The sequence below is a fragment of the Armigeres subalbatus genome, chromosome 2 (assembly GCF_024139115.2).
Source record: "Armigeres subalbatus isolate Guangzhou_Male chromosome 2, GZ_Asu_2, whole genome shotgun sequence".
NCBI classification, from domain to species: Eukaryota; Metazoa; Arthropoda; class Insecta; order Diptera; family Culicidae; genus Armigeres; species Armigeres subalbatus.
This window is the reverse complement of record NC_085140.1, coordinates 385820995-385841900: the sequence shown is the minus strand read 5'-3', so window position 1 is coordinate 385841900 and position 20906 is coordinate 385820995. Positions and strand designations below refer to the sequence as shown.

General features: G+C 40.1%; 1 protein-coding gene across 3 annotated transcripts in view; it reads left to right on the top strand.

Moving 5' to 3' along the window:
• LOC134213167 (uncharacterized) overlaps positions 1–17041 on the top strand; it is a 173479-nt gene extending 156438 nt beyond the window's left edge. For all 3 annotated transcript variants that reach the window (XM_062691847.1, XM_062691848.1, XM_062691849.1), the window contains 3 exons: positions 8809–9376; positions 9546–10183; positions 10239–17041. In XM_062691847.1, the coding sequence (XP_062547831.1) occupies positions 8809–9376; positions 9546–10183; positions 10239–12017 (2985 nt within the window). In that variant the 3' untranslated portion in view covers positions 12018–17041. The remainder of the gene's footprint in view (positions 1–8808; positions 9377–9545; positions 10184–10238) is intronic.
• The last annotated feature ends 3865 nt before the right edge of the window (positions 17042–20906 follow it).

Here is a 20906-nt window from a genome sequence, read left to right as displayed (position 1 = left end):
AAATAAAAATTTGATTGAAATAATTACTTTCATTTATTTGCAGAAGGCATTAGCAATTAAAGATGCACAATCAGTAATAGTGTTAATATCCATTTTAGATTAGAAAATTTTGCTGTACTACATGTAAATGTTTTAAAAAACTCCGCAAAAAATATATTTCCAGAAGAATATATAAATAAACTTTATCTTATTCTTTGTTTTTCATTTTCTGAGAAATTGTATTATTAAACTTGACGTAGACTCCGAGTTTGAAATCAAAACATTAAATAATTTTTTGTTGATGTATTAGCAGTACCTCTTCTATTTTAGTAGGGTTATTGCTAAACAAATAGCTAATAATTCTACACAGCATGGAAGTTGTCGTTTCCAATTCCAATATCAATACTATAATCAAACTCCATAGATCCAAAAGTTAGAAGTTAAATGTAAATACGTTACGTTTATACAAGTCTTACGTCTACTCGCGGTTATGTTGAAAACATTACCCATTGCTCGTTTTTCACTTAGACACGGCACATACGGAGCTGACACATACTTTTTAGTTTGATTGCAACCATTTTCCACCTCCAGTGTGTTGTAGTGTTTGTGAACGCGTTCCCTTTTCACCCTTTGGACGAACCACATCGGGTAGTTGTTTTTCAGCAAGATGTGTGCTGCTTGGTTTAGAGCTTCTTCCCGGTTGTCTCCATAGGACAGCTTAATAGCGCGATCAATTAATGCGATTGCTGTGTTTTGTTTATGTTGGTGGGGGCTTTTCGATAGATAGTCCAAATATCTCCCATTCGACTGTTTTGGCAACCATAATGATGTGATGTTTCTATTTCCCCGTTCCAGCATCATGTCCAGAAATTTAATTTTTCTTTCTACCTCCATTTCCACCGTAAATTGTATGCGATCATGGAAGTTGTTGAACGTGTCCATGATCTCTTGGACATGTTCGTGTTGAGCCACACATAAGCAGTCGTCCACATACCGTTTATACAGTTGTAGCTGTATATGTTTTTCCTCCAGTGTCTTCATGCAATCCTGTTCCAGCTTCTCCATGACCATGTTAGCGATTACAGGTGATAGTGGTGATCCCATTGGCTATACTTCACTTCACCTTGGTACACGAAAAAGGTTGACTCCAGAACAAGTTTAACTGCGTTGATGAAACTTTCTTTGTCTATACTTGTGTGGGTTTCCATCTCCGTCCATCTTTCTTCTAAGCATCTTAGAGCGAAATCTACTAGTGTTATGATCTCGGATACCAAGCGTTCCATGGCAAATCTGAAAACTGTGAAACTCAACATGAACCGAAAAGTGGATGAAATGTTCGACCGAAGGGATTCAACACGAATCCACAAAATGGTGAATGAGAGGACAAGAACCGTCTACAATAAAGTGAGAGCCGTAGAGGAGCGAAAAATGTCCAGAATGAAAACAAGAAGAGTTATGTCAATCAACACAGAAGCAGAGTGGATAGAGAACACTACAACTACGACAATTCCGGACTACGTCGAAAGAACTTTGATGCTGGGTCCAAATTTCAACACGGAGAATCGGAAAAACTTTCCGTACATCGAATTGGTAGCAAGCATCGAGAAATGTATCCAAAAGAAGGAAAACGCAGACGAGATCAGGTCGGACGTTTCCAATGCGATAATTAACCATACCAATTATCATCGACAACCACACCACCCATCGGACGAATGGATCGAGAAGGACGTCTTGAAGTGCAAAAAGTTTTTGAAGGAAAACCCGAATTTGGTGATAACCAAAGCTGATAAAGGAAGCAAGACGGTGATCATGGAGGCCGAGGAATACCATCAAAAGATGCACAACCTGCTGCAGGATGACAGTACCTACAAAAAGCTATCGGTGAACCCAACAAACAGGATTCTCAAGAAAATGAACGCCATCATCGAAAACTGGTTCATAAACGAACAGATTGACTTCCGTACTAGAACCAGGTTGAAGGAATCAAGCTGCAACCCACCCCGTATATATGGTCTTCCAAAAATACATAAAGGGAACAGACCATTACGGCCGGTCGTTTCGACGATTGGATCAGCAACCTACAACATAGCAAGATACCTGGCGGACATCATAGGAAAAATTGTTGGAAAAACAGATTTCCATGTACGCAACAGCTTTGAGTTTGCGAACGAAATCACAGGAGTACAGACGAACGAGGGAGAAATTATGTTTTCGTTAGACGTAGTTTCACTGTACACAAACGTGCCAGTAGATTTCGCTCTAAGATGCTTAGAAGAAAGATGGACGGAGATGGAAACCCACACAAGTATAGACAAAGAAAGTTTCATCAACGCAGTTAAACTTGTTCTGGAGTCAACCTTTTTCGTGTACCAAGGTGAAGTATACGGACAGAGCTATGGAGTGCCAATGGGATCACCACTATCACCTGTAATCGCTAACATGGTCATGGAGAAGCTGGAACAGGATTGCATGAAGACACTGGAGGAAAAACATATACAGCTACAACTGTATAAACGGTATGTGGACGACTGCTTATGTGTGGCTCAACACGAACATGTCCAAGAGATCATGGACACGTTCAACAACTTCCATGATCGCATACAATTTACGGTGGAAATGGAGGTAGAAAGAAAAATTAAATTTCTGGACATGATGCTGGAACGGGAAATAGAAACATCACATCATTATGGTTGCCAAAACAGTCGAATGGGAGATATTTGGACTATCTATCGAAAAGCCCCCACCAACATAAACAAAACACAGCAATCGCATTAATTGATCGCGCTATTAAGCTGTCCTATGGAGACAACCGGGAAGAAGCTCTAAACCAAGCAGCACACATCTTGCTGAAAAACAACTACCCGATGTGGTTCGTCCAAAGGGTGAAAAGGGAACGCGTTCACAAACACTACAACACACTGGAGGTGGAAAATGGTTGCAACCAAACTAAAAAGTATGTGTCAGCTCCGTATGTGCCGTGTCTAAGTGAAAAACTTAGAAAAACGCTGTACAAAAATGATGTGATTCTAGCCTCCCGCCCACAGAACAAGATAAAACATCAAATTTTCAGCAAGATGAAAGACCCGTTGCCAGCAGGCAAGCAGAAGAACGTGGTGTATTCCATACCGTGCGGAACGAATGATGGTAAGGTGTACATCGGACAGACGAAACGGATGCTGGAAGTGAGGATCATGGAACACAAGAACGACAGCAAAAAGCGAAACCCGCGATCTGGCCTGGCCTGGAGGAAGGACACGTGTTCAATTTCGAAAAAACCACCGTACTGGAGAGAATCGCAGACCCGGAGACCAGGATGATTGCGGAGGTATTCCACATTAAAAAACAAGGCGAAAGGCAATCGGTAAACCTGCAACGTGAATGTGGGAATATCAACAGCACGTACAATGTGCTATTGGCTAGGCTACGTGAAGGCGAACACAAACGAACAACAAACGATACCAATAAGGCTCCCCTAGACCTAAGCGATTTCATCGCCGCGACGGCGACAACTAGTCGCCGCGATTCTATCGTTGGGTCGCAGCAGGCAATGCTCTATTTACGCTTCCATACCAACGGCGACAGAATCGCTGTCGCCAAGCGATAGAATCGCGTCGCGACTGTCGCGTCGCGTGTGTTTGGGGGAGCCTATAATGTGGAGAACGAAACAGGCGCAGATGGGCGTTGAGAAATCTGTGATAGAGTAAAGGGTGGTGGGAAATTAAATTAGTTTAGTTTGACCGAGGAAGGGAAATGGTCGCATTAGCGAATTGTGAGTGTTCAATTGTGAATGTAAATTTGTGTAAAATGTTTGTAGTTTTTTGTAATAAATGTTTATTTTTTAGACGTCTGATGATGGCTGAAGAATAGTAGGCCGAAACGCGTAACGTGAAAAATGCCTTTTTGATTTCATCGTCACCGAAAAAAGCCAATCAATTTCAATTAATGAAATCCACGGTGATTAGCTCAAACCAGAGAATAAGGAGGAATGTATGTAGGAATGTAGGAAAAACTGAAATTTTCTACATTTTGATGAAACATCTAACATTTCAGCGAGGCAAACGCCCTAGTAGAACTATCCTACAATGTACTATGCGTCTCCACGCACTGTCCATACCAGAATGCTGTTCCCTAAGAGCTGCCGGCTAAAAGGCGTTTTGCCTCATGAGTTTTCCGGCAACGAAATATCACCACTTTTTTGAAATGTGAATATTATCAATATGACTGAGATTTTTTCTAATTTTAATATGGCATCAGCTAGCTATATTGTTTAACTGTTGCGTGAGGTAGAAACACCCATGAAAATCGTTATAACTAAGGCATAAAAGCAGTCTATGCTTAGCTAGGGCATTTTGCCCCTCCTTCCCCAACACGAACGAGCAGATAGCGATCGCATTGCCGGAGGATGACGAAGAACTACCGCGGGACGTCGTTCGTGCTAGACGACGAAAGTTACTTTCCGCTCTCGAAGACTATTATTCCAGTGATAAGTCGACCATACCCTCCGAAGGAAAAATATAGGTTTAAGCATAAATTTGAAAAAAAAGTTTTGCACATCTGCTACATATCGGACAAAGGGATTTCAAAGCCTTGGTTCAAGCCAAGCTGTCTTGAAAAAAAAATCTTCTGACTTCCAAGGAGCATCATGCGGATGGGAAGTACGTCTTCTGGCCGGACAAGGTGTCTTCCCATTACGCCAAGAAGATGCTGGAGTATCTTGAGCAGAAAAAGATATCCGGGCAGAAGCCATGAACAGAATGGCAAATCATGATATGGACTTGATTGATATAAGAGATAAAAGAACAGGCAACAATATCTAAAATTAGCACCGAAATATCATTTAAATATCAAGATATGCTATGGATAAGAACAAACTAATGGCTCATGATATTGATCACTTATTACAAATAGCATAACTTGATCTTCTCATGATATTTTAGTGCAAAATATTGATATTATCGTCTGATCTTTTATCTCTTATATCAATCATGTCCATATCACATTTTGCTATCTTATCAACATTTGATATTATTGAGATATTTTCGTCTACTCGGGTACCGTACGTGCCGAAAGAAAAGAACCCGATCAACTTGCCACAGTACCGTCCCATTAAGGTTTTTTTGGCTCCCTCAGTGCCCTAGTGTACAATAATAGTTGGCGGGCCAAGGATACGACGCAGTTGGTCACGAGGATCTGCTATTTTATCCGGAAGATGGACGTCATTACCGTCCAGCGCTTTTGTGAGCGCATCGCGACTAAGTTGCGTCGTACGGCTGACCAGGGCTCCTTCTTCAATATTCATGGACGTTTTTCCGAAGAATAAACATTATTGTATTATTGATTAAATTATTGATAAAAAATACTGAATCAGCCGAAAATATTTTTTTTCTGTGTGACTGAAAAAAATCAATTTTTTATTAGATTTTATTTATTCATATTGTTGAGTTATATTCATTTTTCTACTTAGTTATTTTAACAACATCCGGAACCAAGTTTAACCCATGTTAGGAAAACTGTTGAATTCAGTAACACAGCATGATATAAATTTGTTGTTCTCCCCTGTTTGGGAATCTACTTTGAAAATTACCAACTGCGCAGTTAACAATGGGTCTTCTTCTTCTTCTTCTTATTGGCATTACATCCCCACACTGGGACAGAGCCGCCTCGCAGCTTAGTGTTCATTAAGCACTTCCACAGTTATTAACTGCGAGGTTTCTAAGCCAAGTTACCATTTTTGCATTCGTATATCATGAGGCTAACACGATGATACTTTTATGCCCTGGGAAGTCGAGACAATTTCCAATCCGAAAATTGCCTAGACCGGCACCGGGAATCGAACCCAGCCACCCTCAGCATGGTCTTGCTTTGTAGCCGCGCGTCTTACCGCACGGCTAAGGAGGGCCCTTTAACAATGGGTCATTCCATATAAAGTGACCGACAAAAAAAACGCAAACTTGCAATCGACTTTCTTAGAATTGAATGAAATTTTTACCAATTGTTTATATATGAGTTATGCCCTAACATCCAAAATTTCGTAGTGATTGGATCTCCTCACGATCAAAAGGACCATCCCCCTTTTCGGACAAATGTATGAAACCTATCATATTGTTTCGTTAGTATCTCTGGAACTGTGAGGCCTAGAATGAACCATTCGAAGAAGATTTTTCAAGGAATTTACAAAAAAGTATCGTTTTGAGGTGCAGTGTTGCCAAATGAACAATATTCAAGTTTTTGTGCTGAAAATGCTTTTTCACCCAACGAGTGTTTTTATTTAAAAAATAACATCACAATAGTGTTTATTGGCCATTTTCACATTAGAAACGCTTGAAACTCCGAGGTACTCTGTTCAGATCTTGAGATAAGGGTTTAAAAAGGAAAAGTACTTTTTTTACTATGACGATTTCGTACAATTAAATTTAATTCCACTACTTGGTTGTACCCTTGACAGATACGTATTTCGGCCTCAACAGTATCCGTCTTCAGTGTCTTGTACTTGACTCGACTTAGGTACAATCAAGTGGTGGAATTAAATTTAATTGTACGAACTTGTCTTATGACGGGGAAGGGTTGTTTGGCCGAAACCCATTTGGCCAAATGCCACTAGGCCGAAGCCCATCTGGCCGAAAAGGTCATTTGATCGAAAGGGCCGCTTGGCCAAAAGGGTCATTTTGCCGAAAGGGTCGTTTGACCGAAAGGGTCGTTTGGTCGAAAAGGTCATTAGGCCGAAAGGGTCATTAGGCCGAAAGGGTCATTAGGCCGGAAGGGTCATTTGGCTGAAAGAGTTTTTCGGCCGAAATGGACATTTGGCTGAAATGTCTCATTCTGCCAAATGTCCTATTCGGCCAAATGTCCTATTCGGCCAAATGTCCTATTCGACCAAATGACCCTTTCGGCCAAACGACCCTTTTGGCCAAATGACCCTCTCGGCCAAATGTCTTATTCGGTCAAATGACCCTTTCGGCTAAATGACTTTCGGCCTAATGGTCTGCTCGGCCAAATGGTATATTCGGCCAAACAACTTTCGGCCTAATGGCATTTGGGCAAATGGCTTTCGGCCGAATGGGTTTCGGCCATACGACCCTTCTCCTCTTATGACAAGTATTTTTTTCATATGGTTTGAACCGACAATCTTCGAAGCGTTATAACGTTCTTGCAAGGTACCTTCTTTAGCAAAGGTTTTCGTCATCCTTATGAACTTTAACACAATATATCACATAGTTTATGAAAATTTGAATTCTGATGGTGTAAAAATGTAAAAATGTAGCAAAAGTTTAACCCTCTCCCGCCTCAAGGAGAGCTCATCGTCAACTCACACTTGCTTGCTGTGGAGTGTGGGTTTGATTCCCGGGGTAGCAAGATAAGACTTTTCGTAGATAATTCTCCACTGGTCGACTAGTATGGAATATCATGTCTTCTTCTGCCTTTTGAGTAACTACAAAATTCGTTCAAAAATTGCATCCAACGTTTTTCGGAATTTTCAACCCTCTTACCTCCCACCTGTTACAAATAGTCACAAATAACTGACTCTGGAGAACGCGGTGCTGGTGTTATTTTCCGAAAAAAAATATAGAGGAACTGCTCCGTTTTCCATCCCACTGAACATATATTCATCTCACCACGAAACAAAGAAATACGGCACCAATTTCGTCGCTTCTTTTTGCTAACATACGTGCTCATTGCTGAAAAAATCACAAAAATAAGAAACAAATTAAATACCTTTTTAAATATCAATTAAACATCAATCGGCAGAACTGTACGATCATTTGTTTTTCATGGGATGACTATCGGAGCTATGAGATGAAGTCCAGGAGCAGTAACCCTACTCATTGGCAAAAAACACAATTTTATACTTTGAACCTAAAAACAACATAGTTGACAAAACTTCTACTCAAAATCGATATTTTCCCTAAAAAGTTTGAAAAAATTTCTTCAAAATGCATAAAAAGAAGTTATTTGGAGCTTCAAAACTATCACGTTAATAAAGAAAAGAAAAAAAAAGATTCAAACTTTCCGAGATATGAGCCATTCAACATATGGTTTTTACAAATCGTCAAAAATGGGACGTGCTCCCATTTGTCGAGAGGGTGTCCACTGTCCAATCATCAAAAAAATTAGGATTTTTACATATAGTCGATAGATAAACAAATCCACGAAATTTGATTCAAATCGGTGTAAATCGATTACAAGTTCGGTCACTTGGTATGAAATTTCCAACAAAATATGTTTTTTTAATAGAATTGTAGCAAAAATTGAAAGCTTTTTGGTTGAACTAGTGCAGTTATTGATATAAGTTGAGATAATTTAACAACATTCCACACCAGGTTTCTAATAAAATTTGTTATTGAAGTTCAGTATAACACAATAACATGTGTTGATATAATTTTGATATGGCCTTCTACTCGACATGGAAATGAATTTGGCTTTAGCAATTTGAACGAAATACTCATCCAAATAAAAACTAATTACCAACAGTTTTTATGAATTCCTTTGGCATATAGACACGAGATTTGCATGGAAATTTGAATGATTTTATTTTTCCTGAAAATTCAAAGATTATTTTTAAAAACTCTGTGGTAGTTCAAAAGATTTTATTTTTAAATTTAAGGGAATTTTCCCTGCAAATTTTAATAACACCCCTCTATGAAATAAAAACGGAAGTCACGGTCAATGTCGCTGTGCATAGAGGGTGCGATAAAAAGTACATTATTGGAGCGATAAGTAGAGCAAACATTTTTCACCCTTCGTAGAATAATGTATTGAAAGCTTGAGTAGTTTACCTCGATATCATAGGTCTAATTGATTCCGTGTTTTTATCTTTGGTCCCATTTGCAGACAATGAGCGATACGGCAATCGATGATAGTTACTCGACGACTACGGAGGTGCGCCATGCCGAGGTCATAAGCTCCGACGCGGACGATCGAAGCGTCATAATCATGGGAGGAACGTTACCACTGCGAGGAGCATCCGCTACACTGCCGGTAAGTGCGGCTGGAAAGAAGCGTCGCTGCGGCGCTACCTTGGACGGAGTGATCAGCACTAAGAACCACCTGAAACTAGTCAGCAAGGAGTTGGACTGGGAGCGCAAGTTTCGAGATGATCAGCTTTCTAGAATCCTGAAAGCGTTGATCTATTTCGAAACGCGGCTGAAGAATGAACACAAGCTGATCAAGCAACAACTGCACGAGAAGGACAACGTCATCAATCGGCAGAACTGTACGATCAATCGGATGAAGCGGAAACTCGCAGAGGACAGTAGAGAGGAATTTCCTGTTGAGGATCTGCCGGAGGTGGCTCAGTTCTGTCCTAAATGTCGTAAGAGTTTCTACGGAATGGAGTTCCGTTGCAGTGGAACGCAAACCGTGGAGTATCGGGATGACGGAGCGGAGAGTGTGATTACGGGTAAGTCAATAAAGAACGAATATTTCGATTTCTATTATATGGCCCTTAACTTGACTTAAGTTCCTCAGAGCCTCGTATTTGAGTCTTGTATTGATTGACATAGTTTAACTCTTCATCTAGGAATTTGAGCATGTTCTAAAAGTTATTCGTTTGTTATTCATCCCAACAGAGAATCTCTCGATGAACAGCGTGGAGTACGCCTCGTCGAGCGAGGAGCAGGACTCGTCGCTATACGTACGTGCTAACTCGTTCAAAGATGCCCGGCGCAGTCGCAAGTACACGAGCAAGCGTTCCTATCAAGGGTATTCGCGTCCGTCGCGGCACAGCAGCTTTAAGAGCACCACCAGCAGTATCAACGAGTGCAAGATGCTTGGAGCGGTTGTGCCCGAAAACTATGAAAACATCGAACCAAATAAGAATGTGCCTAAAATTGTGATTTACGAAAATTACGAAAGCGATAAGGAAAATAAAGGAATAGTGAAGGAAGCGAACAATTATGACATGGTCGAACCGTCCTACTCGAATAGGATGGAATCGATGCATGGGATCAAAACTAGCCTAAAAACAAATGGAGATGGAGACGGTAGACTGCTAGATGACGATAACATAATTTATGAAGAAGACTTGAGTGGGAACCCTAGAAGCGGAAATCAACAAAAGTATACTGAAGGAATAGAAATGAAGCAGACGATTGAAACCAACGACGATTGGTATGCAAGTGCCAGTGACATGGAGGACTCGGATACAGCATTAGGAAAACCGTACAGCAATGCGGCTGTTAATCCTGTGCTAGAATGTGTAAATCAGGTAAGTCATTTGACAAGTATTAAAATGAGATGAACTCTATCAAATTTTGTTTTAGATTCTTCTACAACAATCGATGGAGGGATTTGGAGAAAACAAGGAAGCCGTCAATGGCAATAATGACGACGACATGTACATTAAAGCCCAGGAGCCACCGAAAGAACCAACACAGGTTCGCTCCAAGCGTGTACATTTCTCCACGCAGAACAGCATGGTTCAAGTTCCGCGGATCAATCTGCAACCAACTCCGGTTCCTCGCAAGGAAGACAAAGGTTCCCCGACATATGAAGTTCAAAGCATTTACAGCAACGAGTATGAACCGATAGGTTCAGAACAGAACTCATATTCGAACTATTATGTTGACATGGAATCCAAGCTGGGTTCAGAAGATCGAGAGCGAGAGCTGGCAGCAGCGGAAAAACGTAAAATTCCACCGGCTCTACCACCCAAACCTGCTAATCTGATGAAACTGCAGCAAATCTCCAAGCAACGGATGGTACAAATTAAGGCAAAACCGTCATCTGGAAATAGCGATATAGCTGAATCTGAACCGGACTATTGCTCAATCAGCGAAATACAAGACTCTGTTAAATGTGTTCAAATAGTAGCGGAGATACATAAGGAGGCATGTGAAGACGACTATTCGATTGTTGATGAAGAGATGGAAGAAACCGAGAGCAAGAAAAGCACTGACCCTGAAGAATCATTCGCGGACGTTCCTAAGTTACCGAATGTAGCTGAAATTATTCCTCCAAAGAAGGAAACCCCTGTAAAGTTCATTAGTCAGGATAACTACATTACGAAGTCCAACAAAGGGACACCGGTGAAAACGAAAACAACTCCAACGAAGAAAGAAGGTGAATTTAGGGAACAGCTATCAGAAATTTTGGCGGAGATCAATAAGCAGTCTCCAGCGATTCGCAACGCTTCAAAGAAACACGTTCCAGTCAAGGATCTCGGCATGGCATTTCGAAGCACTAGTAATATTCCAACACTGACCTACCCATCAAAGTTAAGATCCGTGGACAAAGTGAGTTTCCTTAGCAAGATGAACTCCGGATCGTTGTCGAACCTAAATTTGAGTGTGAAAATAAATGGATCGCTGCCAAAACCCACCAGACCTGTTACGTTCAAATCCAGCCTACAGTCAAAAACTTCGGGCACCAATTTGAATTCATCTTGCAACCTGACTCAACTAGTGCCATCGAGCCCCAGCAAAACAGGATCTTTCATACCAAACTTAAAATCTCCGGGAACGCCAATCTCGCAGAATGGTTCATCACCCAAGACTTCACCAGTCAAAAAATCACCAGCACCCCCCGTTATCATTGCCCAGGACAGCAAACTACCGATACAAGCCGAGTTCGATTGGTACAACTTGGACGCCGAGTACGGCAAGTCCAACCAACCGGACATCATCGTGGAAGCCGATTCGGGTAACGCATCCGAGACGCAAACGGATAAAACTCCGGACGAGTCAAACTCCGCCAACGGGCACAGTTCCGAGGCCAGCGGAAGCGACCTGGAGAACGTGGAATACAACCTGGACGAGGAGTACAAATCGGTGCCACCGATCGTGCAACCGCCGGATATCATTCAGAAAAACCAAACGCTGACACCGACCCCTCCCAAGAATGGAAAGATCCCGTACAACAGTTTGTCCTTCAAGGAGTTGATGACGCTGAGCGAGACGCCCAAAATTGACAAGATTAAGTCATCCTCGGTGGACGCTGCCAATGGGAACTACGAACACTTTCTGGACGACTCCGGACTGTGCTCCAAGCCGATAATCTTACCGCGAAAGAAGCGGGTCTATTACTCGGGCCCGTTTGTGTAATGCCGGGCCCGGTGTGAACGACCTTGGGCCGGCTGCCGATCGAATCGGTAATGTATTTTAGGAAATCCCCAGTGCACGTTGTTATTTACTGTAAGACGTTTTCTAGTAGGTTGTGTTGTATGAAACTTTGTTTGCCAAGCACGTAACAGTGGCGTGAAATTGGTTCAGTAGTTCAATGAATTTCCGTACGCGGCGGTTTCTTCTGCTGTTGGTCAGCGAACGGCGGCGGTGCGGTTGCTGTTGTTGCGCTTTGGCGACTACTTGGGTGGAATTTTGATTATTGTTCGCCCGAGGCGAAAGCGAATTTTGCGAATAACTTAATTCATGACGGTTCGGTTGGATTTCGGAATGTTTGCATTTTTTTTTAAATGAGAAGTGTTTTCAATGCTTGGCTGGGGGAACTGACGATAATCAATGGTGATTCCGTATGCCTTATTACGAACGGTCTCTTGCTTGGGAAATAATTCATGAGGAAATATAAAAAAAAAATAACTCCGTGGTGTGCTTTCCTCAGTCCAGAGTACAGAGTACGTCCTATAGAAGCTCCTGTCATTACAAGCTCATATAATTACAAGTTCAAAATATCAGTTAGTAATGAGATTCGATTCCTCTTCCCATACCAGAGCTATCGATAACAAAAGCCGTATTCACGCATTGAAGAATGTCGAAAATGTTTCTCAGGGCTTGTTAAATGAAAGATTCCAGTATATAAGGTTATCTTAGGTTATTTTGGCTATTATTTTGTGATGAAAAAATGAAAAAAGGAAAAAGGAAGCCATTCTGTGAGACCGTTCAATTGTAACTTCGCTGTTGGTAGAAGTCGATTTGAATGTTCAGAATGGTCATTGATTTCCAAATTTTGGTATACTCGTCTTTCCATATCTCGATATTGAAGAGACCATCTGCTGGGTGAAAAATTGTACAGCCCCTCTAAGCAAACATGAAAATGTTATTTGGTTTCTTAAAGTGATTTATTTTATTTACTTGACCCGAGTAGCCCACCATTTTCAGGATTTCAAAAAACATTTCCTGGGATTCCGGAAATTCCAAGATTTCTTGGGATGGAGTCTCCAGATCGAATGAATTTCATCAAGCTATGCCTCAGTACATCACTTGGTCCAGCTTTTGATATGCCCGCTACCATGTACTTTGACTTGTTAGAACTAATGAATACGACTATTCTTAGCTTTTCCCTTTTCGATATTGTTCACTAAGCTTTAAAGTATATGCGACTGTGTGATGAAAGTGACATTCTCTTTCACGACAGAACTTCTAATCACAAAGTCGAGTACAATATTGAATAGCAAGTTTAAAATAGTAATGTAAATTAAACTACACGTGAAATAGTATCTCATGTAAAAATAAACTTTATTTGATGTAATTTCAACCGTCGTGTAAATTCAAATTTATATTTATTTAAATTCAAATTGAATCTGTTTTATTACTACACGATCGTTTAATTAAGAGGTTAACGCTTTATCTGGAATCTAAATACTTGACTTAAAGCCATCGAGCACCTGTACCAGCATACCATAACCAAATTCAGCTGTTATCCAATGAATAGATATTGAATCTGCAGCTTGTACTCTTGTAAGTTCTGGTCATCTGCAGTCGACGAGCCTTCGCGAAAATCTGCCTGTCAGCGATAAAGGACTTTTAAGCCGATTTCAGCAGAGCGATCCTTCGATTAATGGTGCACTCTATAGTTTGAACCGTTTACAAATGAAAATATTTTACCAGGGAAGAGCATGCTCAGTCTCAGAAGGATTAAACGCAAACAGCTGCCATTGAGCCAACGGCCGACTCTACAATGGTCTAGTCAGATTGGCAGGGCGGAACAATGTTTTGTACGCAAAGTTTAAGCGGCTAGCCTCTCTGTAGTTTGTGGCCACTCTTCTGTATGGTCTTCACTGCCGGAATTTGGCAAAGTGACGTATATGTCATCTGCAGACGACTTCTGAAATATGATTTCGGCAAACCTATATGTAGAAATTTGTAACTTGCATACGTAACTTTTCCAGATCATGACGGTTTAGGTATTTTTTTTTTTATCATTGGCCACAGCTTGATGATTTTGAGGGAGTTATCCATTCTGTTCGACAAACTCTAGAGGAGCGATTTCATCTGACTGTCTGTAGAGACGTCTACTAGCAGAGTTTGCAGAAATCGCTCTCAATAGATAACGAACAACGATAAAAGAGAGGCAAAAACTGTTCCGAATCATAACAAGCCATGATATTAAATTTATCAAACTTGTATACAAGTGCGAAAAAACAGAATCGGAAAGCCCCCACAGAAAAATGGTGATTCTCGCTTTGTTTTCGCTCATTTCGTGTTGGTTACTGCACAGCTGTGTAGAACAAGTTGAAATGCATCATCAGAGCTAGTGCTCCCCGCATTTGGAGTTTTCTAAAAGAAATTTATCATGGGGTATAGCCTCCCGAATCAGTTCTCTATTATGACAGCTTGCGAAAAAAGTCACTCGCGGTATGCTACATATCGTATATGTATACAGAGAGAGACCATGCTGAGGGTGGCTGGGTTCGATTCCCGGTGCCGGTCTAGGCAATTTTCGGATTGGAAATTGTCTCGACTTCCCTGGGCATAAAAGTATCATCGTGTTAGCCTCATGATATACGAATGCAAAAAAAAGGTAACGTGGCTTAGAAACCTCGCAGTTAATAACTGTGGAAGTGCTTAATGAACACTAAGCTGCGAGGCGGCTCTGTCCCAGTGTGGATGTAATGTCAATAAGAAGAAGAAGAAGAAGAAGATACAGAGATGATAAGTGAGAGATTTGTTCATTTTCTTTGGATTCAATCCCTGTCTACTAGTGTCTAAGGTACAGCATTGAATGTCTATCTCTATCCCCTACCCAACCGGAAGCGTTGAACAAGTAGTACTACACAAAATTTGATCAGATTTCATGCACCGAAATGGTGCCATTCTTGTTATAAATACTGTAAAAAAGGATTCAGTTCTAAGCGGAAAAAGTGTTCTCGGAAAGTGTAGGGAATGGGGTTCTACAAGCTATCTACAACAGGTGCAACAAAACATTACAAGGACGCCATTATTGTCGCTGGCTGTTCAGGTAATAGATGGTCAATAAGAGCCACTGTGTCTAACTAAGGCTTGTACCAGAAAGCAGGGTCTCCCATAATATCCACGGAAAAAGCAACTCACGAGACCCTGAACGATTTTGGTTTCCAATGATAAGATTCAGTAAGCATGGAAGTAAGTGCTGGAACGTGCTTTTCGATTTCATTTGTCATTTTGGTGTCCTCAATCCATTCAGATCTGGATTTATGGTCATCACTATCGTCTTGTAATCGCCTCCGATTGAAGGATACTGATACTTGTTTCCCTTGCTGGTATCAGTCCACTGGATCAAGATACAACCGACAACGTTCACAATACGATTGCCATTGCGATTACAATAGAATTCACGATTTTCACTAAAAAAAAGTCCTTTCCATATTTTCAAAACCATTTTCGTCCTTTGCAATCTGACACTCGCCAGAGTTTCATGTACCCGCTGATCATGAATCTTCCTTTGATTGAAGTCCACCGGTCTATATCTATATTATAATGGCAATTTGACATAGCCTGGCTAAAAATTAGCTCGGGAAAGGATAGGAAGAAAATTTAAAAAAAGTTTTAGAAAATTGGAAGGGTGTTTTTCGGCTGGATAAGATGTAATTCTCGAAAGTTGGTTTTCTCAGTCTGGAGAAACAGGACGATGATTTTTCACTTACCCGACTTTTCGGCCGATGGGTTGAGTTTTTTTAAGGGTCGTATAGTCTACCGTCTATCGTTAATGATTGTAAGCCACGTTCAATTAGTGGTGAAAAGGGTGCTTTACATGCTTGCTTTTTGTAAATTTTTAGAAAAATGATTTCAAATTGGGTTTGTTTGCTAACATACAACAACTGCAACTCGAATTCTAGATTTAATTTAATAAAACGGTTATCAACACGAGGTTGGATTTTTTTTTCACACAGCTTAAAAAACGCATAATTTAGATTTCAAAGTTTAATTTTTTATATTTCTTTTTATTCACAGTACTAGCTTTATGTACCCGGCTTTGCTCGGGATTGAATAGTGAATTATTCAATTCAAATGTCTTATTACAGCACCAAATGCGCATAAGTAGCAAGATTGACGAAAGATAAATCGAGACATAGATGCAACTCGATGTGTACACTGTGACCGGTTCATCAATAAGGTGGCTGTGCTGGTTTGTTTTGCCCTTAGGACCAAATACTACAATAGGTTGAAGAACGCAGCTCTCGAACCTTTATTCTTCTCCCATCTACTTTCTTCTTCGCTTTTTTCCTTCTTTGCACCTTTCTCCTTTCTTTTCCCCATTTTTCTTCTTTCTTTCTTATGCCTTCTTCATTTTTTCTACTTCCTTCTTCTCTTTCCTTTTTTCCTCCTTCTTTAGTCTTCCTTATTCATCCTCCCTTCTTTTATTCTGTATTCTTTTTTTTCTGGCATTTTTCTTCTGACTTCTTCATTCCTTAAAATCAATTTCTGCTTCGTGAAAAACACGTCTCCCCTGACCAATAACAATGGTATTCCCTATAATCGACTCCTTAGAACAGAGAACATGGGTCCCAAAATTGGTTGAAATCGATTAAGTGGTTCTAAATTCAAGAGATTCCAGGTGTTTAGACGTTAAGTAAATATGTGTACAACATTTTGTTTGAAATTGGTCCTGCGAGTTGAAAGTTACGGGATATGTACGTTAGGAATAATGGATGTTAGGCATAACTGACGTTAGGCATAATGTACGTTAGGCATAATGGACGTTTGGCATAATTCTGCCTTCTTTATTTCATGGGCTGTTCTTTGGGTAATTTTATGTTTAACGCCCCTTATGCCTAACGCCCGTTATGCCTAACGTCCGTTATGCCTAACGTCCGTTATTGTTAGTTTTTCAAACAGATGTGTTTTAAAATTGCTTCCTATCCCCTCCCGAATTTTTTTTTTCTAATGCGTTACATTCTGCTTCTTTTTTATTTGCAACGCCAAATCGCAAATAAGGTATTTTATTAGGGTAATTCGCCAAATGTTGAACGGTTAATTTCTTCGCCTATTGTTGAACGCACGTGCATTTCTTATGGGAGTTCAACAATAGGCGACAAAATTAGCCGTTCAACATTTGGCGGTTTCCCCTAGATGATTTGCGGCGTACCGATTATTTACATTTTATGCTTTGTTTTGGTATGATTCTCCATGAACGTTTCGTTCAGTCGTCTTTGATGATTGATTTGTTGAAGCTTGCTGGATTATTTGTTTTCAATTGTGTAACTAGAGGGGTCGTAAACAATTTCGTAAACATTCCTTGTGATGATTTCAAATCACGTCATGTTTTTGTTGAAGACGAGATCCTTTATGTTGTATCACGAGTTACGCCAGTTTCGTCGCATGGTACAATTTATCTTAAGAGTGTTGAACAGTGTTCGACTACGTCTTTCCACTAAACCATTTTGAAAAGCGACCTAGGTCACAGTGTATTCAATAGTGATTGCGTTTGTTGAACATACATGTGAAAATTCGGCTGACGAAAGCGGCTGACCGTTGTCCTAAACTATTTCAGTTGCAATTAATTGCATATTATTCGGCAACTCGACCGTACGAAAACCTTGTTAAATATCTTGGCTGTGCATATGCAGTTGGGTATTCAAATCTTGCAATATTTGCTCTCATATTGGTAATTGTTACTTTTGCATTTGCTGTCATACATGTCTGTACGTCCCTTCGACTTATAATGAAAAGTAATCTGTAAGAATCCTCTGCCATTTTCCCCACAGTTAGTCAAGGATCTAAGTCCTTGTTGTCGAAAGCGGGTCTGGAATGGTAGTAATACAAGTGTATGAGATCGAACAAAATGTTCCACTTTAGATTACGTTCTAGTTCACCGTGGATCGTATCCAACGTTTCATTGCCAAAATTCTAAGATGAAAAATTTGCTTTTAACTTTTTTTTTTGGAAAAGATGTTTAATTTTGATACACATAGTTAAGTTTGCCATTTTAGGGTGTTTTTATGAGATATTGCGAAAAAAGATTCGGCTGCCGGTGGGACTTGAACCCACACTATTCCATTTAGTACACGGATGTATTACCAATTATACAACAGCTGCCCTTGCGAGAAGTTGTTCCATAACCAGCTAATAACGATGGGATATCAGTCAATTCCCCGTATCTATCGAATCTGCTTTGGCAACATTTCACACCCTGTTCTCTCTACCCAACTTGTTTTTAACTAATTCGATAGACGCTGATATTTTAACACTTCCACACTTCAATCAATTTGCCAGTTTAGAATATCGTGATCATGTTTTAGGCTACCGTTGAGCGGCATATGGTAACCATTTCATATACCTAACTCTCCATATGATGTGGTGACAGTGACAGGTGTTGTTGCTATTTAACATACATCACTAACAAACATTCTTATGATCCGTTCAAATTCTTCGCTGAAGCTCGGGCTATTAATTGGTATTGATTGGCATAACTATTATAGAGAATCAGTGTTATTGTTATTACCGGGGCGATATAAAACTTCGAGACATAGGATATCAAGTGTAACTTTCATCATTCAATTCGGTCGGTCTCCAACAATGTGATCAGTGACCAAATGGAGGAATTTTCCGTAAAGATATTACTGAAACTTTTCACAGGCTCACTTATGCTGATACTTCACTTCAGGTTGTGCATATGTTTGTTCTGTCGATGTTAAAATGTTTGATGCGAAACAGATGCGAATTTGGGTTCCCATCAACAAAACAATAACAAAGGTTTCATTATTTACATCATAGTATGCGAAAGTATTCTTATTCGTGAGTACAGTTTTAATTTTATCAAAATTTTGATATTGAAACGGTTTTCATACGCGGATATAATTTTCATCCCTTTGTTCATCTTTTGTCAAGTCAATTGAATTCAACTGAATTGATCAATTCACTTGCCCTGTCAAAACGTAGCACAAAACGCTCAATATTGTCTAGCTTTTATATACTTCTAGTTTTGTTAAACTCATTTTAGTAATGGAAATGCTATGCGACGTATGCTTTGACGGACTGTAGGAACATTGTTGTCATTTTTATTTTTGAACAATACCTGCACATAAATGTGATTCCGAGTTTATTTTTTCAAGTTTTAATAAAATTATGATGTGATGTGTGGAAATGTATCCTTGCCAATTTCCCACAAGAATTTAATCAGTCCAGTGATCAATGTATCACCCTAGAGAAGTGCCGCTCTGGATTATGTATAGTGTGGTAGGGTAAAAGACCCAATAGTGGAGGAACTAAGCACGTTCCACCACTATTTTTGGTTCACACCAAGCCTATACTTCATTTCACTTACCTCAAGGGTGCACATGGAAATTTATTAATTATATTTGATCCGAAAGGGGTCCTAATTGCAGCAGCATCCATCATTGTTACCTAAAATGGTACCTCCAATTATTGGTGCAGTGTTCCAATAGTTGCGGTATTTTTTAATTCGTGTTCCTATAGTTGCGAATCCCATTGTGTTCATATGGGACTCGCAACTATAGGAACACCACCGCAACTATTGGTGCAAAGCAGAGAAAAGGAAAAGGTATTTTAGTGATACTTTACCAATTTTGATACAATTCTCAACCTGTTTTCCTGTATGTTGTGTAATGACAGGTCAACAAATTGATAGACCATACACAGATAGAAAAATCAACTGAAATTTACGCTAAAGATCATGCACATAAATGGAACGTCATTATTAGCGTAATTCCACGCGTGATATAGCCTAAATGTATACAATATTGGACGTGAATCGTCAATATTGCTTGCAAGTTGTAAGCAAACTTGTTAGGAAGAGGACCATTTCCGCGTCGAATAGTGTAAATTAATGCGTCTCAAGTTTTACGTGCTGTTTACTTTTCATTATTTTTTTCTGTGTATGGGTTGCTGCGTTAAATACGTAGATTGTGTAAAAACAACACTACCGCAACTATAGGAACACCCACGACTATTGGAACTTTTACCCTATCGATGGTTTTCCCATCAACTTGGCCTATGATCCTCAGCAGTACGTTTTTCCACATATATTCGTATTCGCTAAATTAAATTCCGTTTCACTCCAGCTGATTGACACAAATGTCGCTCAGATCCCTTTAATATAGATATTTGGTTATTCTTTCCTTAGCACCGACCACCGAGAAGGAAAAGATCCCCACATCTTGTTTTGTATCTCCACTGCCGTTAGGTCACTTTTCGTACGAATTTCTTGGATTTCTAATGGACTGGTAAATGGGTCTGTTGTGTTTGTTGTATGACACAGCTTCTGCATTCTAGTTCCCTGTCCGGGCACGATGGACTTTTTGGTTTGGGGCTTATTTTGCATTGAAAACACCTGAAGCTCCGAGGCCGGGAGCATTGGTTCAGCAATATTCACTGCTTGAACAGTACCAAATCCATTCCGGTTATCCAAGTGACTTATTTACTTTTGTATGTCTACGACCAAACCACATTTTTTTAAAATTTCGATCCGTCTCCAGGCACTTCCGCTCGCTGTTGTTATTAGATTGTTACTATTTAATCCTCCACCATGCTGTCTAGTCTAGCGGTTGATGAACGTGTCAAACTTTTTCTGGCTGCGGCTGTTGATTCCATTTCATGAAATTTCTGGCGATCTGATGACTTTGGTATGAAATAGTCATCCATAATCGTCCTCGCAATATAATAATATTTGTTCACAATGTGTTTTCCATCGAGTTTGACTTGTTTCGCCACATTTCGGATGCGCGGTCCACCCAGCATAGGAATTTTGAACTGCGTTGCTCGATCGTCCTCATATTTCCATTTCAGATAAGCCTCAAAATGTTCACGCCATTTTTTTTC